The following is a 15,516-nucleotide window of genomic DNA, read 5'->3' on the forward strand; positions in this document are numbered from 1 at the left end:
TTGACCTAGAGGGGATGCCACTGATAGCACGACGAATTGGAGCTCGGAATTGGTGCAGAGACCCGGGTGATGAAAGTTACTTGCGACATCATCGCCCTATATAGAATACTTTTAATTCAGTTTTTATGATCGGCGGCGCCTTGCTCAAGAACTGCCTTATATTTTGTTGCCATGAACAAGCATTATCACTTTGCGATTACATATATACGCAAACAAGCTCTAGGTGGAAGACAATGGTAATGAGCCCTCATTGAACTTAGAATCAGTTGCGAGCAAGGTAAAGGAATATATAAAAAACCTTGAGCTCTAAAACGTATTCAGGAAGTAGTAGTTTCGCTTTCCGACGTAGCGACAAAAGTACCTAGTTTAAAAACAGTCCGGTCATGTTGTGTTTTTTGAAAATACTGCGTCTTATGAATGGTCTACAATTCCGACGAATTGATGTAGCTAATCTTATCGAGAGATCTGCTACACTGTGCAAAGCAAAACAATCGGATCTATTATACAAACAAATGAGAATAGGCGCCACCACAGGAAGTGCTTGGTAATGTAAAGTTGAACAAATTAAGCATTAGACGAATGTAAATTTAAAAACCATTTTTTAGTCCTCAAGTTATATGTTTTATTCACTTTTCCTACAGCTGCCTCACCAACTTTTAGATCTCGGCTCCCGTTTCACTCAAACTCGAATAAAGAAAACGATCTTGAAATTTAGCCATTTTATATAGAATCAATTGTGATGCGATAGACTTTTTCCGGTCACCTTTGATACGCTCATCAGTCAAAAAAAAAAGAAAACACAGATTCAAAACAATAAAAATAATCTTTCAAAATGGCATACAAAATTCATGTACTAATTACGTATACTAGATTTATTTTTATTCGTACCTTATCAAATAAAATATTTATGTGCCACTTAGGCAGTCAAAATCAAGGTCAATGAACAAGCTTCGCATATTTTTTGTCTATGCGAGGGTAAGAGAGAAACTTTCTAATTAAAGAAAGCTTTTTATTAGAAACCCAATAGAAATCCCGCCGATAAGAAAGTCCGTGAGCGTACAATAAAATACACGTATATTTATTTTATATATTTTTGTATACCTATTAAAGGGGTTCGGTAAGCTTTGTTAGACCGGAGTAGATGTTAGCCTAGCCGGAGATTCGTCCACCATCCTAAGAGTGCACCGAGTACGAGGTGACCTTTCCGTTGTCGTTGACAGTGGTCTGGGCTCCACGTCGGCTGGTTCCATCTCCGTTGCTGTGGCTGTAGGATGACACCGAAACGCCCTTGTAGCCACCGCCGCCACCACTGCCTCCTCCGGAGCTGCTGGAACTGGAGAAAGAGGAGCCACCGCCGCTTCCGCCTCCAAAGCGATTTACGATATTGGGAGAGGCCTGTAGATAGGGAATTTTGATTAATATTAATATTTAACTAATATTTAATTTTAAATTTTAATTTTTATATATTTTGTATGTGTTTCATTGACAAAATTATAATTTCTATTGACAAAAGGAAGCGGTTAAAGCTAAGACATATTTCCAACATCCTTTACCTTCCGTTTAAAAAAAACCTACTATTTATATCTTATCATATTCTATACATTCTGTAAGGTCGAACATCACTAATTACAATTTTAGGCCTTCGTATTTTTATAGTCGTAAAGCTGTGCCTAGACTGTCTTAAACAATAAATTATTTATTTTTATTTTTATACATTATACATACAAGTTAAAGTCAATATTGTTCTAGGTAAGATTATTGTAAACATAATCAAATTTACTCGACTGCGTTACTACAAAATAAAGTAGTAGGTGAAATGTACTAATATAATTCGTACCATTTTTTTATGTTCTTAAAAAATGTTCGTAGTCAAAAAAGGTAAATCACTTACAGGATTGGGTGGGTTAATAAAGGCCGTCTGGCGGAAGCCGTTGGGTCCGATAGATCCCGAGGCGGAAGCAAAGCTGGGTGCATATCGATGTGAGTTGTAGGATCCGTAACCAGATCCTGAGCCCGATCCTGAAGATGAGGCTGATCCTGACGCCGAGCTCGAACCTCCTCTATAGCGATTCTGGCGCACTAGATTATCATGGTAGGCCTGCTGGGCGGCAATCTGCTGCTGGATGCGACTGCAAGGCATAACATATTAAGGAATTGTTGATGAAAGACCCCTGTATATTAGTATTGGGATTAGTTAAGAACTAGCTAGTGGTAATTACAGATCGTTGTCGTCGACTAGAGAAGCATCCGCAGATGCGTAAGCATTGCCAGCCGTGGCCAATCCCGTTACAGCTCTACAAGAACAGATAGATTCAAGCGTTAAGTTAACCCTTAGCCCGCCATACGACCACCCGAGACCTCAAGCCAAAGCAGTCCCCGAATAAGTTCGATGCTCACTGTTGGTTGGCATAGTTCTGGGCCAGGATGTGGTTCGTCAGCTGCTGGTGGAAAAGGTAGGGGTCGATTATGCCAAAGTTGGGCGAGCTGCCACCATAGTCGTCGTAGTCGTAGTAGCCAGCACCTCCTCCGTAACCAGTTCCCGCATAGCTGCTGTGTCCAACGCCGCCACCGCCGCTGTTATAGGATCCCGTATAGCCACCGGCTCCTCCTCCACTGCTGGCAAATCCTCCCGCGTATCCTCCTGCGTAGGCGCGACGCCTTCTGCTCGATCTCGAGTTAGCTGAAAGGTAAATGTCCCAAAATGTAAAAGGAATTTTAAATAACTTCATTAACTTTAAAATTTACACTTATGTAATATATATTTAAAAAGTGAGCCACTATTTTCAGATCTCTAAAAAGACTAATAATCTGGTGATTCATAGCTTGCTTTAAGAAACATATATGCAGGATTAACCTAACAAAATTGTTTTCGACTGTATATTACATTTTTATTGATTTTTATTTATTTTTCTTTAAAATTCTTCTTTTATTATTATTAAAATGCAAAAAATCAATGTGCACTTATGTAATATATATTTAAAAAGTGAGCCACTATTTTCAGATCTCTAAAAAGACTAATAATCTGGTGATTCATAGCTTGTTTTAAAGACATATATGCAAGATAACATAATTGTTTTCGACTGTATATTACATTTATATTGATTTTAATTTATTTTTCTTCAAAATTCTTCTTTTATTATTATTAAAATGCAAAAATCAATGTGCACTTATGTAATATATATTTAAAAAGTGAGCCACTATTTCCAGATCTCTAAAAAGACTAATAATCTGGTGATTCATAGCTTGTTTTAAAGTTTTATGCAAGATAACATAATTGTTTTTGACTGTATATTACATTTATATTGATTTTAATTTATTTTTCTTCAAAATTATTCTTTTATTATTATTAAAATGCAAAAAATCTTAATTCAAAAACATTAAAGCTGTCGTATACGTATTTGTTGTTTCTTGAAAACCCCAATCTGTTCAATGAACCGTGCTCATATATTCAGCAAAGCTTAAACGTATTTTATAATTAGTATTTTTCAAGTGCAAGAAAATATTTTAAACGGAATGATATACATTTAGGTTTCTTACCCCCAGATGATTCTTGATTCAGGGCACTCATCACCACACAAATAATCAGAATTTTCCACATCTTATTTAACTGGCATCTGCGAAGTTGACTTTGAAGTTTCAGCTGGGGAGTTAAAATAAAGCAAAGAAGTCATTAAGAACTGGTTCGAAAAGTGTTGTAAATATAACTTGTTTGGGACCAGCGATGCATATTAAGGGCCTATTAATTTGTGTGCCTAAGACCAAGGCGGAAATGGATATACTCGCATACAGATGGCGAGATGACTTATCTTATGCAAGATCAGATCTGAAGTTTGCCCAGAAGCCCCTGCTAATGACTGGGACTTGCTGGCTCATTGTTCCCCGACACTGAGGCTCTCACACCCATTGTCATTAGCCGCCCCCGGGCAGAATCCATAAATCCGCTTGCATAAGCCGGTAATCTGGGCAGGGCCAGGGGATGCACTCCCAGTAATCGATTCTTGGATGCGCGGCCGAGGGTCATTGGCTTCACTGCATCCCCCTGCCCATCCTGGCCACGAAGGTACACCCCATAGTCCGCAATTACAAGCGTTTCATATTTATTTCCCTGGCCCAGCCCACAACTAATTGCCCTTACACGATTTTTCAATAATGAATTGGCGAAAAGAAATCTCGGGGCCGGTTAGAGGGAGGCAGGCCCGGCCAACCGCATCGAAAACAGAAATCCCCAAAATGTAAATTAATGGATCTCCATATGACTCTGTATATTATTGACTCGATTCGTTTGTTCGGCTGCCCAAATAGAGAAAAAGAGGCGAGCGAACCGGTTCCCACTAATTTGTTCAGCGTTTAGAAACTGATATTGAATGTTTTGTTTCATTATTTCATTTGTGTTTCCCTTTTTGCCTGCCATCTGTATATTTTGGTGCGCATTTATATTCCAATCTGATTTTGTTTGTCATTTTTTACAGAAGTTTTTCAAGTTGCCATTGGAGCGGGGCTTTTTGCTTTCAACAATTGGGGTGTTCTAATTGAATGACTTCAAGCCGAGCAACCGGTCTGAAGATGATGAATAATTTTATTATTTTTTTGGTAAATGAAGTATCTATAATTAACAACTTTTTGCACGGCCCTGCTGAAACAAAGGAACTCGACTGAGGAGCACTCCCGATGAACGAACGTGTTCTGTTATTCCGCCCCTGACTTTTCTGATCGCCGAACTGTTTCAAGCGAGATCTCCCATAGAACATCATCGAAATCGCGCTGATAAGACGGACATTGCCACACACCACATACACTTGCCAATACGGAACCAAAACTGCGCAACAAATTGGCAAAACTATCGATGTTATATTGCCGAGATCGCCGGAGAGGGGACTATTTTTATATAGATAGAGAGTCCCAATGGGTTCTCGGGTTCTCAGCCCGCAAGTACAGATACAGAAACACAGGGAGCACGACTCACTTGATTTGTTTACGACGCGATTCTTGATTCTTGACCAGTTCTGTTTCTCGATCTCGCACTCTCGGGTCTTCTTCACTGGGCGACCACTGATCAACGTCTGAGTCGGAACAGGTGGGTCCAGGTCCTCTTATAAGCGATCCGGCACCTGTGGACTGCCCGTAGCGATGACGCCGCGCGATGACACCGCCCAGAGAGTCGAAACGAGACGCCGCTTACCGAATCACCCGCCTCGGGGATTCATTATGAACGGGAGGCTCGCTGGCTGAATAATCATATTAAACAGTAGTTATTGTTTCACTTTGCAGATCGAAGCCCTACTTTTAAATTAGCTTTAGGTATTAGTTAAAAAGGGACTACAAAACATTTTTAAAATATCAAATATGATTTTTCAAATACTTTTTGTACTGAGTACAATACATTATTTTAAAGAACTCATTAAAATAATATAAATTGCATCTTTTATTAATAGTTATTGTTTCGCTTTTCCGATTGATTCCAGAAACTTTTTACATAAGTTATAAATATCCTATCCTATAAAATATTATTTTAAAATACTTTATGTACCAGCTACTAATATTATTTTTAAAGAACTTACATTAATTTTAATATTATATACAAATAATAAAAACTCTTTTACCTTCCTGTAATTAAAATATTTCATGGCCCTTAACTTTGCAAAGAAAACCTCCATTAAATGAAAGATTGAACAATTATTATGTTAAATCCCCTTAATAAACAGTTTTTATCCATGGATTTATTTAACTCGATTGTATATGTTTTTATTCAACTCGTTTAACCGTAAACTAGTAACAGATTTGATCTTGAAATACTCGAATGTGTGCTATAGTTGGTGTATGATAAAAAACGTTTACTGGGATCCATGAGAATGTAGTCTGCCGTAATACCTGATAACCAATGAGGCAATAACAATTACAATTATACTTGGCATACAATTCCCAAGTCAGGCACTTGTCTTCATCCTCGTCTCCTGGAAAAGTCGGTGGGAGTCCTCAAAGTTTCGACTGGGCCTGTGGTATGATGACGTCACGCCACCAGGAGGGTCGCTGGAAGGCCCCCTCATTGGTCATAAATTCGTTTTGCAAGTTCTCGTAGAGCAGACCATCCGCCCGGGCAATCACCGAATTCAGGGCAAAATCGGGTGGCGAAATGGCGTCCGCTATGCTCACAGCCACATCCTTCAGTTTCAGGCAACTGTCCAGCAGGAGCTGACGCACTGCAGCCGAGAAATCCCGGCCAGCAGCAAAGCCACCCACGTAGAAGGATGTCATGTGCTTCTCCAGCAGCCACATGGCGTAGATGTCGTAGAGCAGGCGCAGAACCGAGGCATATGGAGCCTCCACCTTCAGTGTGCTGACATGGTCCACATATCGCGTCAGGGCGTAGTACTCGGCGTAGGCCAGGGACAGCTCCCGTGCTCCGGCCACCTGGGAGTTGTTGCGCGCCTCGAAGCGACTGCTCCCCGCCGCCAACTGGCCCTCGATGTGAGCCGTGGTCTGGGCCATCAGGTGGCACAACAGCCACTCGTAGCACCTGAGCGAGACTAAAACATATTTTTAATTAATAAAATTCAATAAAAACGACTCACTTTGCTACCAGAATTTAGCATTAAGTGTATAGCCTTAAATTTATAAGTTAGTTGAAATACCAAGTCTTTTTATTTAATGAAAAACTGATTTTTGACGTAAAAAAGTTGTAGTTAAAAAACAAAGTATGTATGTAACCCTAACAAAAAAAAAAGAAAAATTAAAATGCAATAAACAAAATGATAAACTTGGGTTAAATAAATATTTAAAATGAACTCTTATAGAGCAAGGTGAACAGCTCGACTTATAGGTCGATGTTATTATAAGCCTTAAAGAACATGTGATTTATAAGGCGGCTTATTAATTATTAGGCTAATGACACTATGATTTTATGATCTTCCTTATAATAAATCTAAAGAACTTATCGACTTACATTGCCAGCTGGTTATCGGTGTCTTCTGCACCAAGGAGGCATAGTTGAGGGCCAGCAACTCCGCTCGCTGCTCCAGGAACTTCACGCTGCCAATGGGCGTCTCCAGTTGCTTGGCGCTCCACTGGCGGAGCAGCCAGTTGGATGCCTGTTGGCCCAGCACATTGTTGTCGCCCTCGTAGGTGCACAGGGGATCGTGGTCGGTGCGCATCTGGCCCAGTTTGGCGGCTGCCAAGTAGCCGTGACCTCCGCAGGCTTCGCGCGCCTCCTGGATGGCATCCCGAGCTGCCCACGTGATCAGAGGCTTCGACGAGGAGATCAGGGCGTGGATCTCGGCCGCATTCTGGGTCTGAAACAGTCATTGCATTAAATTGGATAAAAGATTAGGTACCAGGATGACCCACCAAAATATCAAAGCCATTCGAGTCCGCCTGGGAACGCGCTATGATCTCCATGTAAGTGATTGTCAGCTCTTCGGTGGCGATTTTTTGGACGCAGGCAGCAGCCAAATAGGGGAAGATGCGATATTGCTGTGGGTGCGAAAATACAAATACAATGCATTAAGAAAAAAACAGAGACAACAAGTATAAATATATTATTGGTTTAAGAAAACCAGTCCTGGCAGTTTTTACTGTATACGCTTGTAATTGTTAATTAACTTGAAATATATAAATTTACTTTACTCGAACTCAATTTGCTAAATGTTAATATTAAGCTGGTTAGGACCTTATCTTAAATTAACTACTTTATTTATACAACGGTTAAAGTATTGTAACATACAAAGGGATTTCAGATAGAATAAGATATAGTAGTTAATTTCAGCAAAGCCACTGGGAGTTCCAATTCTTAAACTTACTAAGACTTCAATACTAAAGGTCCTTAAAGTATGAATTTAATTAAAAATGTAATTTTAAGGACGTTACTTACATGCAGCTGGTACTCCAGGATGGCCACCTCCTCGCCCTGGCGCTCCGGGCCAAACTGCTTGCGCACGGCGGCATATCGCACGGCGATTACGGCGGCACTGCACAAGGTGTTGGCCGACTCCTGCATTATGCCGATGCGTCCGGCGGAGAAGCTCTCGAGAGCCGCCCCCAGGACCTTTCCGGGCTCGGTGAACACACTTTCGTACACGCCCTCGGGCGTCACGTCGCTGGTGCGGTTGAGGAGATTGTCGCGGGGAATGCGATAGTTGGTGAACACCACGAAGCCATTGTCGATGCCATTCAGGCCACACTTCTCGCCAATGTCGCCCACCAGCACTCCCGGGTAGGAGAGCAGGGTCTTGGGATCGCGAATGGGAATGAGGAAGCCGTGCAGCCCGTGGTTCTCACCGTCGGCTGTGTACAGATTGGCGAAGGTCATGGCCACCGTGGCGGTTTTTCCCAGATTGCCCACCCAGCACTTGGCCGCCTCGAAGTCGGGCGTGTTGATCACAAACTCCTGCGTGCTGGGGTCGTAGGTGGCCGTCGTCCGGATGCTCTTCGTGTTGCTGCCGTGCGAAAGTTCCGTGACGGCCAGGCAGGTGATCACCTCCCGGTTCCACGCAGCCTCGATGTACTTCGTGTGCTTCTCGGTGCCCATGGCGCGGATGGCGTTGTTGAACAGCCCCACTCCCAAGGCAATCTTCACGGACAAGCTCGGTGAGTAGCAGGCCAGCGCCTCGTTGATGTACATCAGGTACTTGGTCTTGGCCGAGAAGCTCAGGCGCTCGATCTCCTTGGGCACCAGGTCCAGGTGCTTCATGCGGTTCACCTGCATGGCGCACAGGCGCTTCTGCTCGTCCATGGGCAGCGTGCGGGAGGGGTGGGCGAAGAGGGGATCGTTCTCCAAACGGCGCCACACCTTGTACTGCAAGTGGGAAGGGGGTTCGTGAATAATAGTTATATTTTAATTATTTATTTTAACTCTGTTCTGTAGGGATTTTCAAGGAAAGCCTCTTTCATTTAGTTCATTTTAATATAATATATAAAGTATTAAAAATTAAATTAAAGCACAAGTGTACTTAAAAAACGCTGCTAAAATATAGAACATTAAACATGTATTCTTTACTTCATCAGTGAGAAATTACTTCGTCACACTTGCACTTTGTTTTGTTGCTAAGCGCAGTTCTGAAAATGGCTGTCAAAAGTTCCTCAACTCATTATTGGATAATGAAATCAATTGACGGCACCGAATCTAGAGAGTTAAACCAAGGCTCTACGATTTGATAAGCTGTTATGTAAGGTAAGAGCCCTCAAAAATGGTTCCTCTTTATCAGATACATCCGCGATCCACTCACCTTAATGCGCAAGCCCTGCTCCTTTTCGAATATGAGGCGCAGTCGCTTCCAGTCGAAGTTGGCCCTCTTTCGGTAGGCGGCCAACGGTCCGCCGCTGGGGAGATCGGGAATGAAGCTCGTGTCCTCGCTGGCCATTGTGTGATTTTGTTTGACTTGGGTTCTAGAAAGGAAGTGGACAATTTGGCGGATCAGTGGAGCTGTCGACGGTCGATTGGCTATAGAACGAATGCGATCTAAAGCCAATGCTTAAAAGGCCCAAAGCGACCAGACAGCGCAGCCCACAAGTGGAGCACTCGAACTGACTGCACTATCTGCGAGCGTGCAGTCAACTGAAGCCCTAGAAAGGAAAACCTCAAGAGGCGGTGGTTTGGGAGGCTCTGTTCAGCGGCTAAGCGGTTTGTCAGCCACTGTTCACAGCTAAGAGGGGCAGTCACAGTCATTGTCAAACCGTCTGCACAGTGGAGTTGTGAACCACTGGGAACAGTCTCAGTGTGTTTCGCAGCCCCACGTTCGAGCCTGGACCCAAACCACATTTTTAAATTCTTAGAAATTAATTTTATTCATTTTCAGGTTCAGGACGGTTTTTTAGCGCTTGGCTTGGGCTGCCCAAGAAGATCAATAATTAATTTGCCAAGTCGGTGCCTTATAATTTCCGATGTGTTCATAATAAAATACATACAACTGTCAAACGCTGAAAACATACAGCAAGCTAAACTGTCCCCATAAACTAATCAGTACAAAGTCCAGAAAACTCTTTGAGGCCCGACCATGTCCACACATTGGCAGAACGAGATGGTGCGGATTACGCGCCAGGTGAAGCGCAACCTTCCGCATCGGAACTTCCGCGAGATCAACTTCGATCGCGAGGCGATAAGGGAGGGCATAACCCCACTGACCTACGACCAGGCGCGCAGGATCAAGGGTCCCGTTTACGAGGCCCTGGAGGACGAGTTGCGCCGGGCGGGGTGCACCATGCTGCCGGAGTTCCTGCACTGCCTGGCCACCAAGGAGCAGGCACTCTTCGACAGCCTAAATATTAGGGAACGGCTGGCCGATGACTCGGAGCTGCTCTACGGCATGGTGGACCGACTGCGGGAAGCCGAACTGGCGGTTTGCCGGGACAAGCACCGGGGACTCAAAAAGTGCTTCGCCCTCTTCTTCGAGACCATGCAGCTGCTGGAGCCCTACCGCCAGAAGTACGCATACGCCCTGGTGGCCCTCAACGAGCACATCGTCTCGCTGTGCCGCAACATCGAGGGTCAGGAGCGGGAGGCCGCCGAGTACATATCGCGCATCTACTACTCCTACGCCATGTATCTGGTGAACACGGGCCAAAGGACCTCGGCCATCAATTACCTACAGATCGCCATGGATCTGGTGAGGGGCCACGTGTGGACCGCCGAGGTGGGAATGCCCGCGGGCAGCCTCACGCTGCACGAGCTGGTGGCCCAGAAACTGGCCAGACAGCTCCTCATCCAGGGCAAGGCCATTGTGCGTCAGCACCCCGAGGATGCGGTGGCCATGGCCCGACGAGCCACAGTCCTGATAGCGGAAAGTGAGTAATGCTGCCGGGGAAAGATTCCTATCTCTATTTACCCCTGATAAGCTACTTTATGGGGAACTAAAATGTTCATAGCGTCATCGAGTTTTTTAAAGATTGGAAAATATTTATAAAGATATGGCCACATTTACATAGTTAATACGTAGTTATTATAGCCCTTTTAATGGAACCACATTGAATTGAATTTCAAATTATCTTTTGCTTCAATAAAGGGGTTAAACAAAATCAATTCTACTTGCAACTCTTTCAGTTGGCAGGGATAAGAACATGGAGATCTTCTGTGACACCTTCCTGGAGCGCGCCTACTTCCTGATGGAGATTGGCAACTATAACTCGGCTCAGCAGTGCCTGGACCAGATCCGCACCCAGATCTTGGCCTGCACGGAGTACCGCTTTGTAAAACTGAACATTAAGTACTACTTGTTCCAGGGACAGTGCTCTGAGATGTGAGTAGATATCGATTTTGGACCCCCAGTACACAATTACCCCTTTCCTTCCAAGCTTCGAGAACGTGGACAAGGCCATCTCGTGCTACAAGCGGGCTCTCCGCTTGTCCCGCCTTTACACCCATCGGGATCTGGAGGCAGAGATTCTGCTGCACCTGGGCAAGATCTTCGCCAAGGACACCCAGAAGACGAGTATTGCCAAGAAGTGCTACGAGCATGCCAAGCGCATCTACGTGGACTTCAACGACCAGCACAGCCGCAAGATGGCCAACTACTTGCAGGCCAAGTTGATGGCCGACGAGATCACCCCGCTCTACATGGCCATGCTGAAGTCCTCCACCACGCGGTACTGTGCCTTCTTCAACCTGCGCCAGTGGAAGAACCGCTGTCGTCCCTTCTGGAAGCGACTGGGCGACGAGATCATCAAACAGGAGTCGGACAGCATCTACTGCCTGCTGGACGAGGAGAAGGAGGATCCTGGCCACGACGTGGCCCTCTACGATGACTTCGATCTCAAGACATTCAAGCTGGCGGAGGGCGATATCTGAGTAGGTCCTCTGAACTTGGTTTAAAAAATTTAGGTGTTCTATGCTCACTGTGTTTCATTAAAATGGTTTCGGCAATCAGTTGTTGTTTTTAGAAGAGCGCATTAGAAAGGTGATCTAGAATTTCCTATTAACAGAAGATCCACATAGTTGGGGTTAAAACAGAAGGCATTTAATGAATTCAGCCTAGTTATAGAAATGTGTCAGAGGAAACACATTTTTTATTAACCCCCATAACATTCTGCTTTCTGGTTACCAACTGACTAACGTTTTTTGCACGCCGCCGACAAATGTTCATCACTCATCAGAATTTGGGACTCCCCTTCATGAAGTGTCGCCATAAAGGCTCATGGGTATAAACATATCGAAGATTATCAACTCTTGAATATGCTGACTCCCGATATCTGTGGTATTTGATCACTGATTGGCCCCGCACTGCAAGCATTTTCTGCCAGGTCATTCAGTTACTCAGAAGCACCGAGCATGAAGCGATCATTAATTATTATACTATTAACTCTGGAAATCGAAAACATCAAAGGGGAGTATAGCCGATATGGATGATCAGCAATTAATTAGATTTCTAGTGGCACACATTCGATAACGTACAAGCAAAGTGCCAATATTGTTGACCGTCTTATCTGTCTGCATTCAATTATGCGTCAACTTTGTTTTGTGGACTTTGACTTGGCCATTTAAAGGTTTCTAAGAAATCCATTTTATATGATAAGGCAAAAATTGGTTGTTGAAGAAATTAGACTCGTCTGCTTTAGCTAGCTTATCTATGAATAAGAAACAAATATGAAATAATTGAATTTAGAAATCGACTACTTCAGCCTATAAATGCATATATTTTAGTAAATAACAAAGTTTGTTATATACAAAACCATTAAGAAAGAACTCATGTTCCGTTTTCCTGCACCCGGTGTCAACCATCGGCTAATTATACCAATTAGCAACAATTATACCAGCCAGAGCGATAACTTCTTATTGTCTAGGTTCGGGAACTTCTCGCTGACGAAATGCTCGAGCCAGGGGCCATAAACCGGTTTTTATGGATTTCTCAGAATGTTTACTGCTACACTTAATTAGCACGACTCAATTCGCAATCTCAGATATGTACTCGTACCCAAGATTCCCCGCAATCTACACTCTTGCGTAACCACGAGGGGACCACGCTCCACTCCGTATTGTTTGCTTGCACTCGAGATGTTGTGTGAGGCGCAGAATAATTCTAATTTTAAGCGGAAATAGAAGCTGATAGCTTCAAAAAGGGGCGTGTTAGGTAAATATGTGAATTGTACAGCATAAATCCAAACAAACTCATAAAGTAATGGAGAAAAACCCAAGCTGATAAGTGGCAACGGTTGGGGCGGCACTGAGCAGCTGGCCGGCCAAGTGGCAGCCAAACCTTTGGCTTACGTGATAAGCCCGCTCGAAACTGGTGGCCAGGTGGGGATGTAATGGGCAAGACCCATTAGTCCAACCCAATCGCCGTTGCGTGCCGATGGGAGTTGTCACAATTTGTTGGCCAGCCACCACCCCATCATCGGATGGGGGTGACCCATTGTCAGCCAACCTTGAACATGAAAATAGCCGCGCTTTTATTTTTATATACACACTCGCACGCTCCCCCTTTTAATCAATCGAATTGGAGCTCGGCGACCCGGGTGACTTTTTTAAATGAATTACAATGCAGTTTGCCGGCGGCTAATTTCACTTTTATTTACACACACCCCAGGCAAATTAGCGCACAATCAACACCCCGGCACAGAGGGCCCTCCATTGTGGCCACATCAAGCCAATTGGGCTGATATCGTGGTGCACTAGAAGGTTCTGTGGGGGTTTTCGTACTTCTCGATCCACTAAACTCGAGACTTTTTGGGAAAGGAAATACAATTCCACAATTCATCGTCACTTTCCTCATGATCTCATCAACATGATAACACATTGCTCAAAAAGTGGGATTCACTAAGGCACAGTTCACTTGTTATGAGCGATGATATTAAGCCATAAATGGGGTACAGCACTGATGATTATTTTTGATCAATTTTATGGTTTTTAATATTTTATGGAAATAAGATACAATACATTTAATTGAACTTTCTAGTTTTTGTGCAGAGCTTTCACTGTACTGCCAACACACCCTGTTTGCGATTGTTTGGCTAAGGACTCGGTTCAGTTTCGGCCCTGGCTCAGGTTACATCACCGCGGAGACAACAAGTAGGTAGAAACGGCAATGTTTTGGGCCCGGAAGGCGGGAGAGAGTCGAGCCAAACGAAGCGGAGTCACAACTCTGGCTCTTGGCCACGTGAGAGATGCTCTCGCTGCAGCTGTGTGCGAACCACCAACCTGTGGCGCTCCTCTTCGACCCGCCCTTTCCTTTTTTCCATCTCCCAACTGCGTTTTGCCACCACTAGAGCCGAAAATGGAAAACCCTTATCCGGCTGAGCTCATAAAATAATGGCAATTAAGCGAAAACTTACATACACACCCACGCACGCGGAATGAAAAGAGCACTGAGAACAACAACGGCAACAACAACCGGCGCGGCACACGACCGCGAGAAAACTGAGAGCCGGGGAGCCAAAACCGGAGAATTGGGGAAAGTACGAACCGCCACGGCCAACTGATGGGAAGTGAATGAGCGGAGCTGAGCGAGACGCCGCCTGAATCATGGCGGTGTGGGAACCCTACGGTCTTTCATAGGGGCGAGTCCCACAGGCACACGGAAAGAAACCGGATGGCTGTCGAAAATCTACTTAAGTTATCATTCCAGTCAAATATATATATACGGGAGAATAAAACCTTCTTTACTCTCTCCGTTTCTAGCTTCAAAAGTCTCATAACGGGTATGAAATGTATTTAACGCGCTTATTTTAATCCATTTCTGATAATCCACAACTGACCCTTGAATATTTGTGTATCTAGCTCAGGAAACCCTATTTTAAATCTTTAATTTCACATTAATATTTTTGAAAGTATCACTTAAATACTATGCATTTTAAGTACCTTGTTCAGAATATTATAAGACGCATGTTAAGGACCTTCGATCTACATTATTTCTTTCTGTGTACTCTCTCTGGGGATGTGCGTTGACTAATGAGAGGGGCTGTTGGTGGGGGCGGGGAGTGGGTCGATGAGAGCTGGCCAAGATTCCTCTTCTTCCTCGTGCTCTGCCTCAATGTCAGGTGTCTGTGGCCAGAGCGAGAAGGCGACAGGGCAGTGCCTAACCGGCCGGCATCGCGTACATCTGTATAAGTATCTGAGTATCGTATCGTATCCGAAAGATACGGGAGAGAGGGCGATGCGAAGATGTGAATGCGCAAACCAGATACATAAAGCGAAAACTACAGGGTTCCTGTCTCGACTAACGGCCTTATCAAGACTGTCCTTGGCCTTCAACAGATTATTGTTATGTTAGATTAATAGTATTTTGAAAAAAAACTAATACAAAGCAAAACTTTTTAAGGATATGCTAATTTTCACACCTATATTATTATTAAATTGCGATTTTTTAGCCAACTTATTCTTGCTTTTTAATATTTTTTAGATATCTATTTTGATAGATTGACACATTAGAAGATCAATGCTCTGTACCTCTTAAGCACCATTTCAGTTCTTTAAAGCCCATAAGTATGCCTCATCATTTTTCGAAAGCTTTCTTTCAGCTATACCCGTCACAACGAAAACGAATTTCCGCCTGAGAAAGCCCAACCCTTCAGATAGGCAATCCAAAACACCGACTC

At 43.8% G+C, this 15,516-nt stretch overlaps 3 protein-coding genes across 7 annotated transcripts; 1 reads left to right on the plus strand and 2 right to left on the minus strand.

Moving 5' to 3' along the window:
- Positions 1-1,057: 1,057 nt before the first annotated feature.
- On the minus strand, positions 1,058-3,640 carry LOC108034239 (keratin, type II cytoskeletal 1). Of its 2 annotated transcripts, XM_017109088.3 has the most exons (5): positions 3,538-3,640; positions 2,398-2,680; positions 2,220-2,294; positions 1,892-2,129; positions 1,058-1,395 (listed from the first exon to the last, which is right to left on the minus strand). In XM_017109088.3, exons 1-5 carry the CDS (start codon positions 3,596-3,598, stop codon positions 1,174-1,176), a joined length of 879 nt encoding a protein of 292 aa, XP_016964577.1. In that variant the 5' UTR covers positions 3,599-3,640; the 3' UTR covers positions 1,058-1,173. The 2 variants fall into 2 exon arrangements, with proteins under 2 accessions (XP_016964577.1, XP_016964578.1); XM_017109089.3 differs by lacking the exon at positions 2,220-2,294.
- Positions 3,641-5,716: 2,076 nt separating this feature from the next.
- On the minus strand, positions 5,717-14,390 carry LOC108034123 (peroxisomal acyl-coenzyme A oxidase 3). 4 transcript variants are annotated; one of them, XM_017108910.3, is made up of 6 exons: positions 14,254-14,390; positions 9,219-9,378; positions 7,865-8,788; positions 7,342-7,467; positions 6,941-7,286; positions 5,717-6,524 (listed from the first exon to the last, which is right to left on the minus strand). In XM_017108910.3, the coding sequence occupies exons 2-6, from the start codon at positions 9,351-9,353 to the stop codon at positions 5,974-5,976; spliced, it is 2,082 nt and encodes a 693-aa protein (XP_016964399.1). In that variant the 5' UTR covers positions 9,354-9,378; positions 14,254-14,390; the 3' UTR covers positions 5,717-5,973. The 4 variants fall into 4 exon arrangements, with proteins under 4 accessions (XP_016964399.1, XP_043950478.1, XP_043950479.1 ...); XM_044094543.2 differs by having other exon boundaries at positions 14,262-14,378; XM_044094544.2 differs by having other exon boundaries at positions 14,258-14,378.
- On the plus strand, positions 9,889-11,849 carry LOC108034124 (uncharacterized). The gene is made up of 3 exons (XM_017108912.3): positions 9,889-10,773; positions 11,030-11,225; positions 11,281-11,849. Exons 1-3 carry the CDS (start codon positions 9,987-9,989, stop codon positions 11,771-11,773), a joined length of 1,476 nt encoding a protein of 491 aa, XP_016964401.1. The 5' UTR covers positions 9,889-9,986; the 3' UTR covers positions 11,774-11,849.
- Positions 14,391-15,516: the final 1,126 nt, after the last annotated feature.

The sequence above is a fragment of the Drosophila biarmipes genome, chromosome 2L, assembly GCF_025231255.1.
Source record: "Drosophila biarmipes strain raj3 chromosome 2L, RU_DBia_V1.1, whole genome shotgun sequence".
In the NCBI taxonomy this organism is placed as follows: Eukaryota; Metazoa; Arthropoda; class Insecta; order Diptera; family Drosophilidae; genus Drosophila; species Drosophila biarmipes.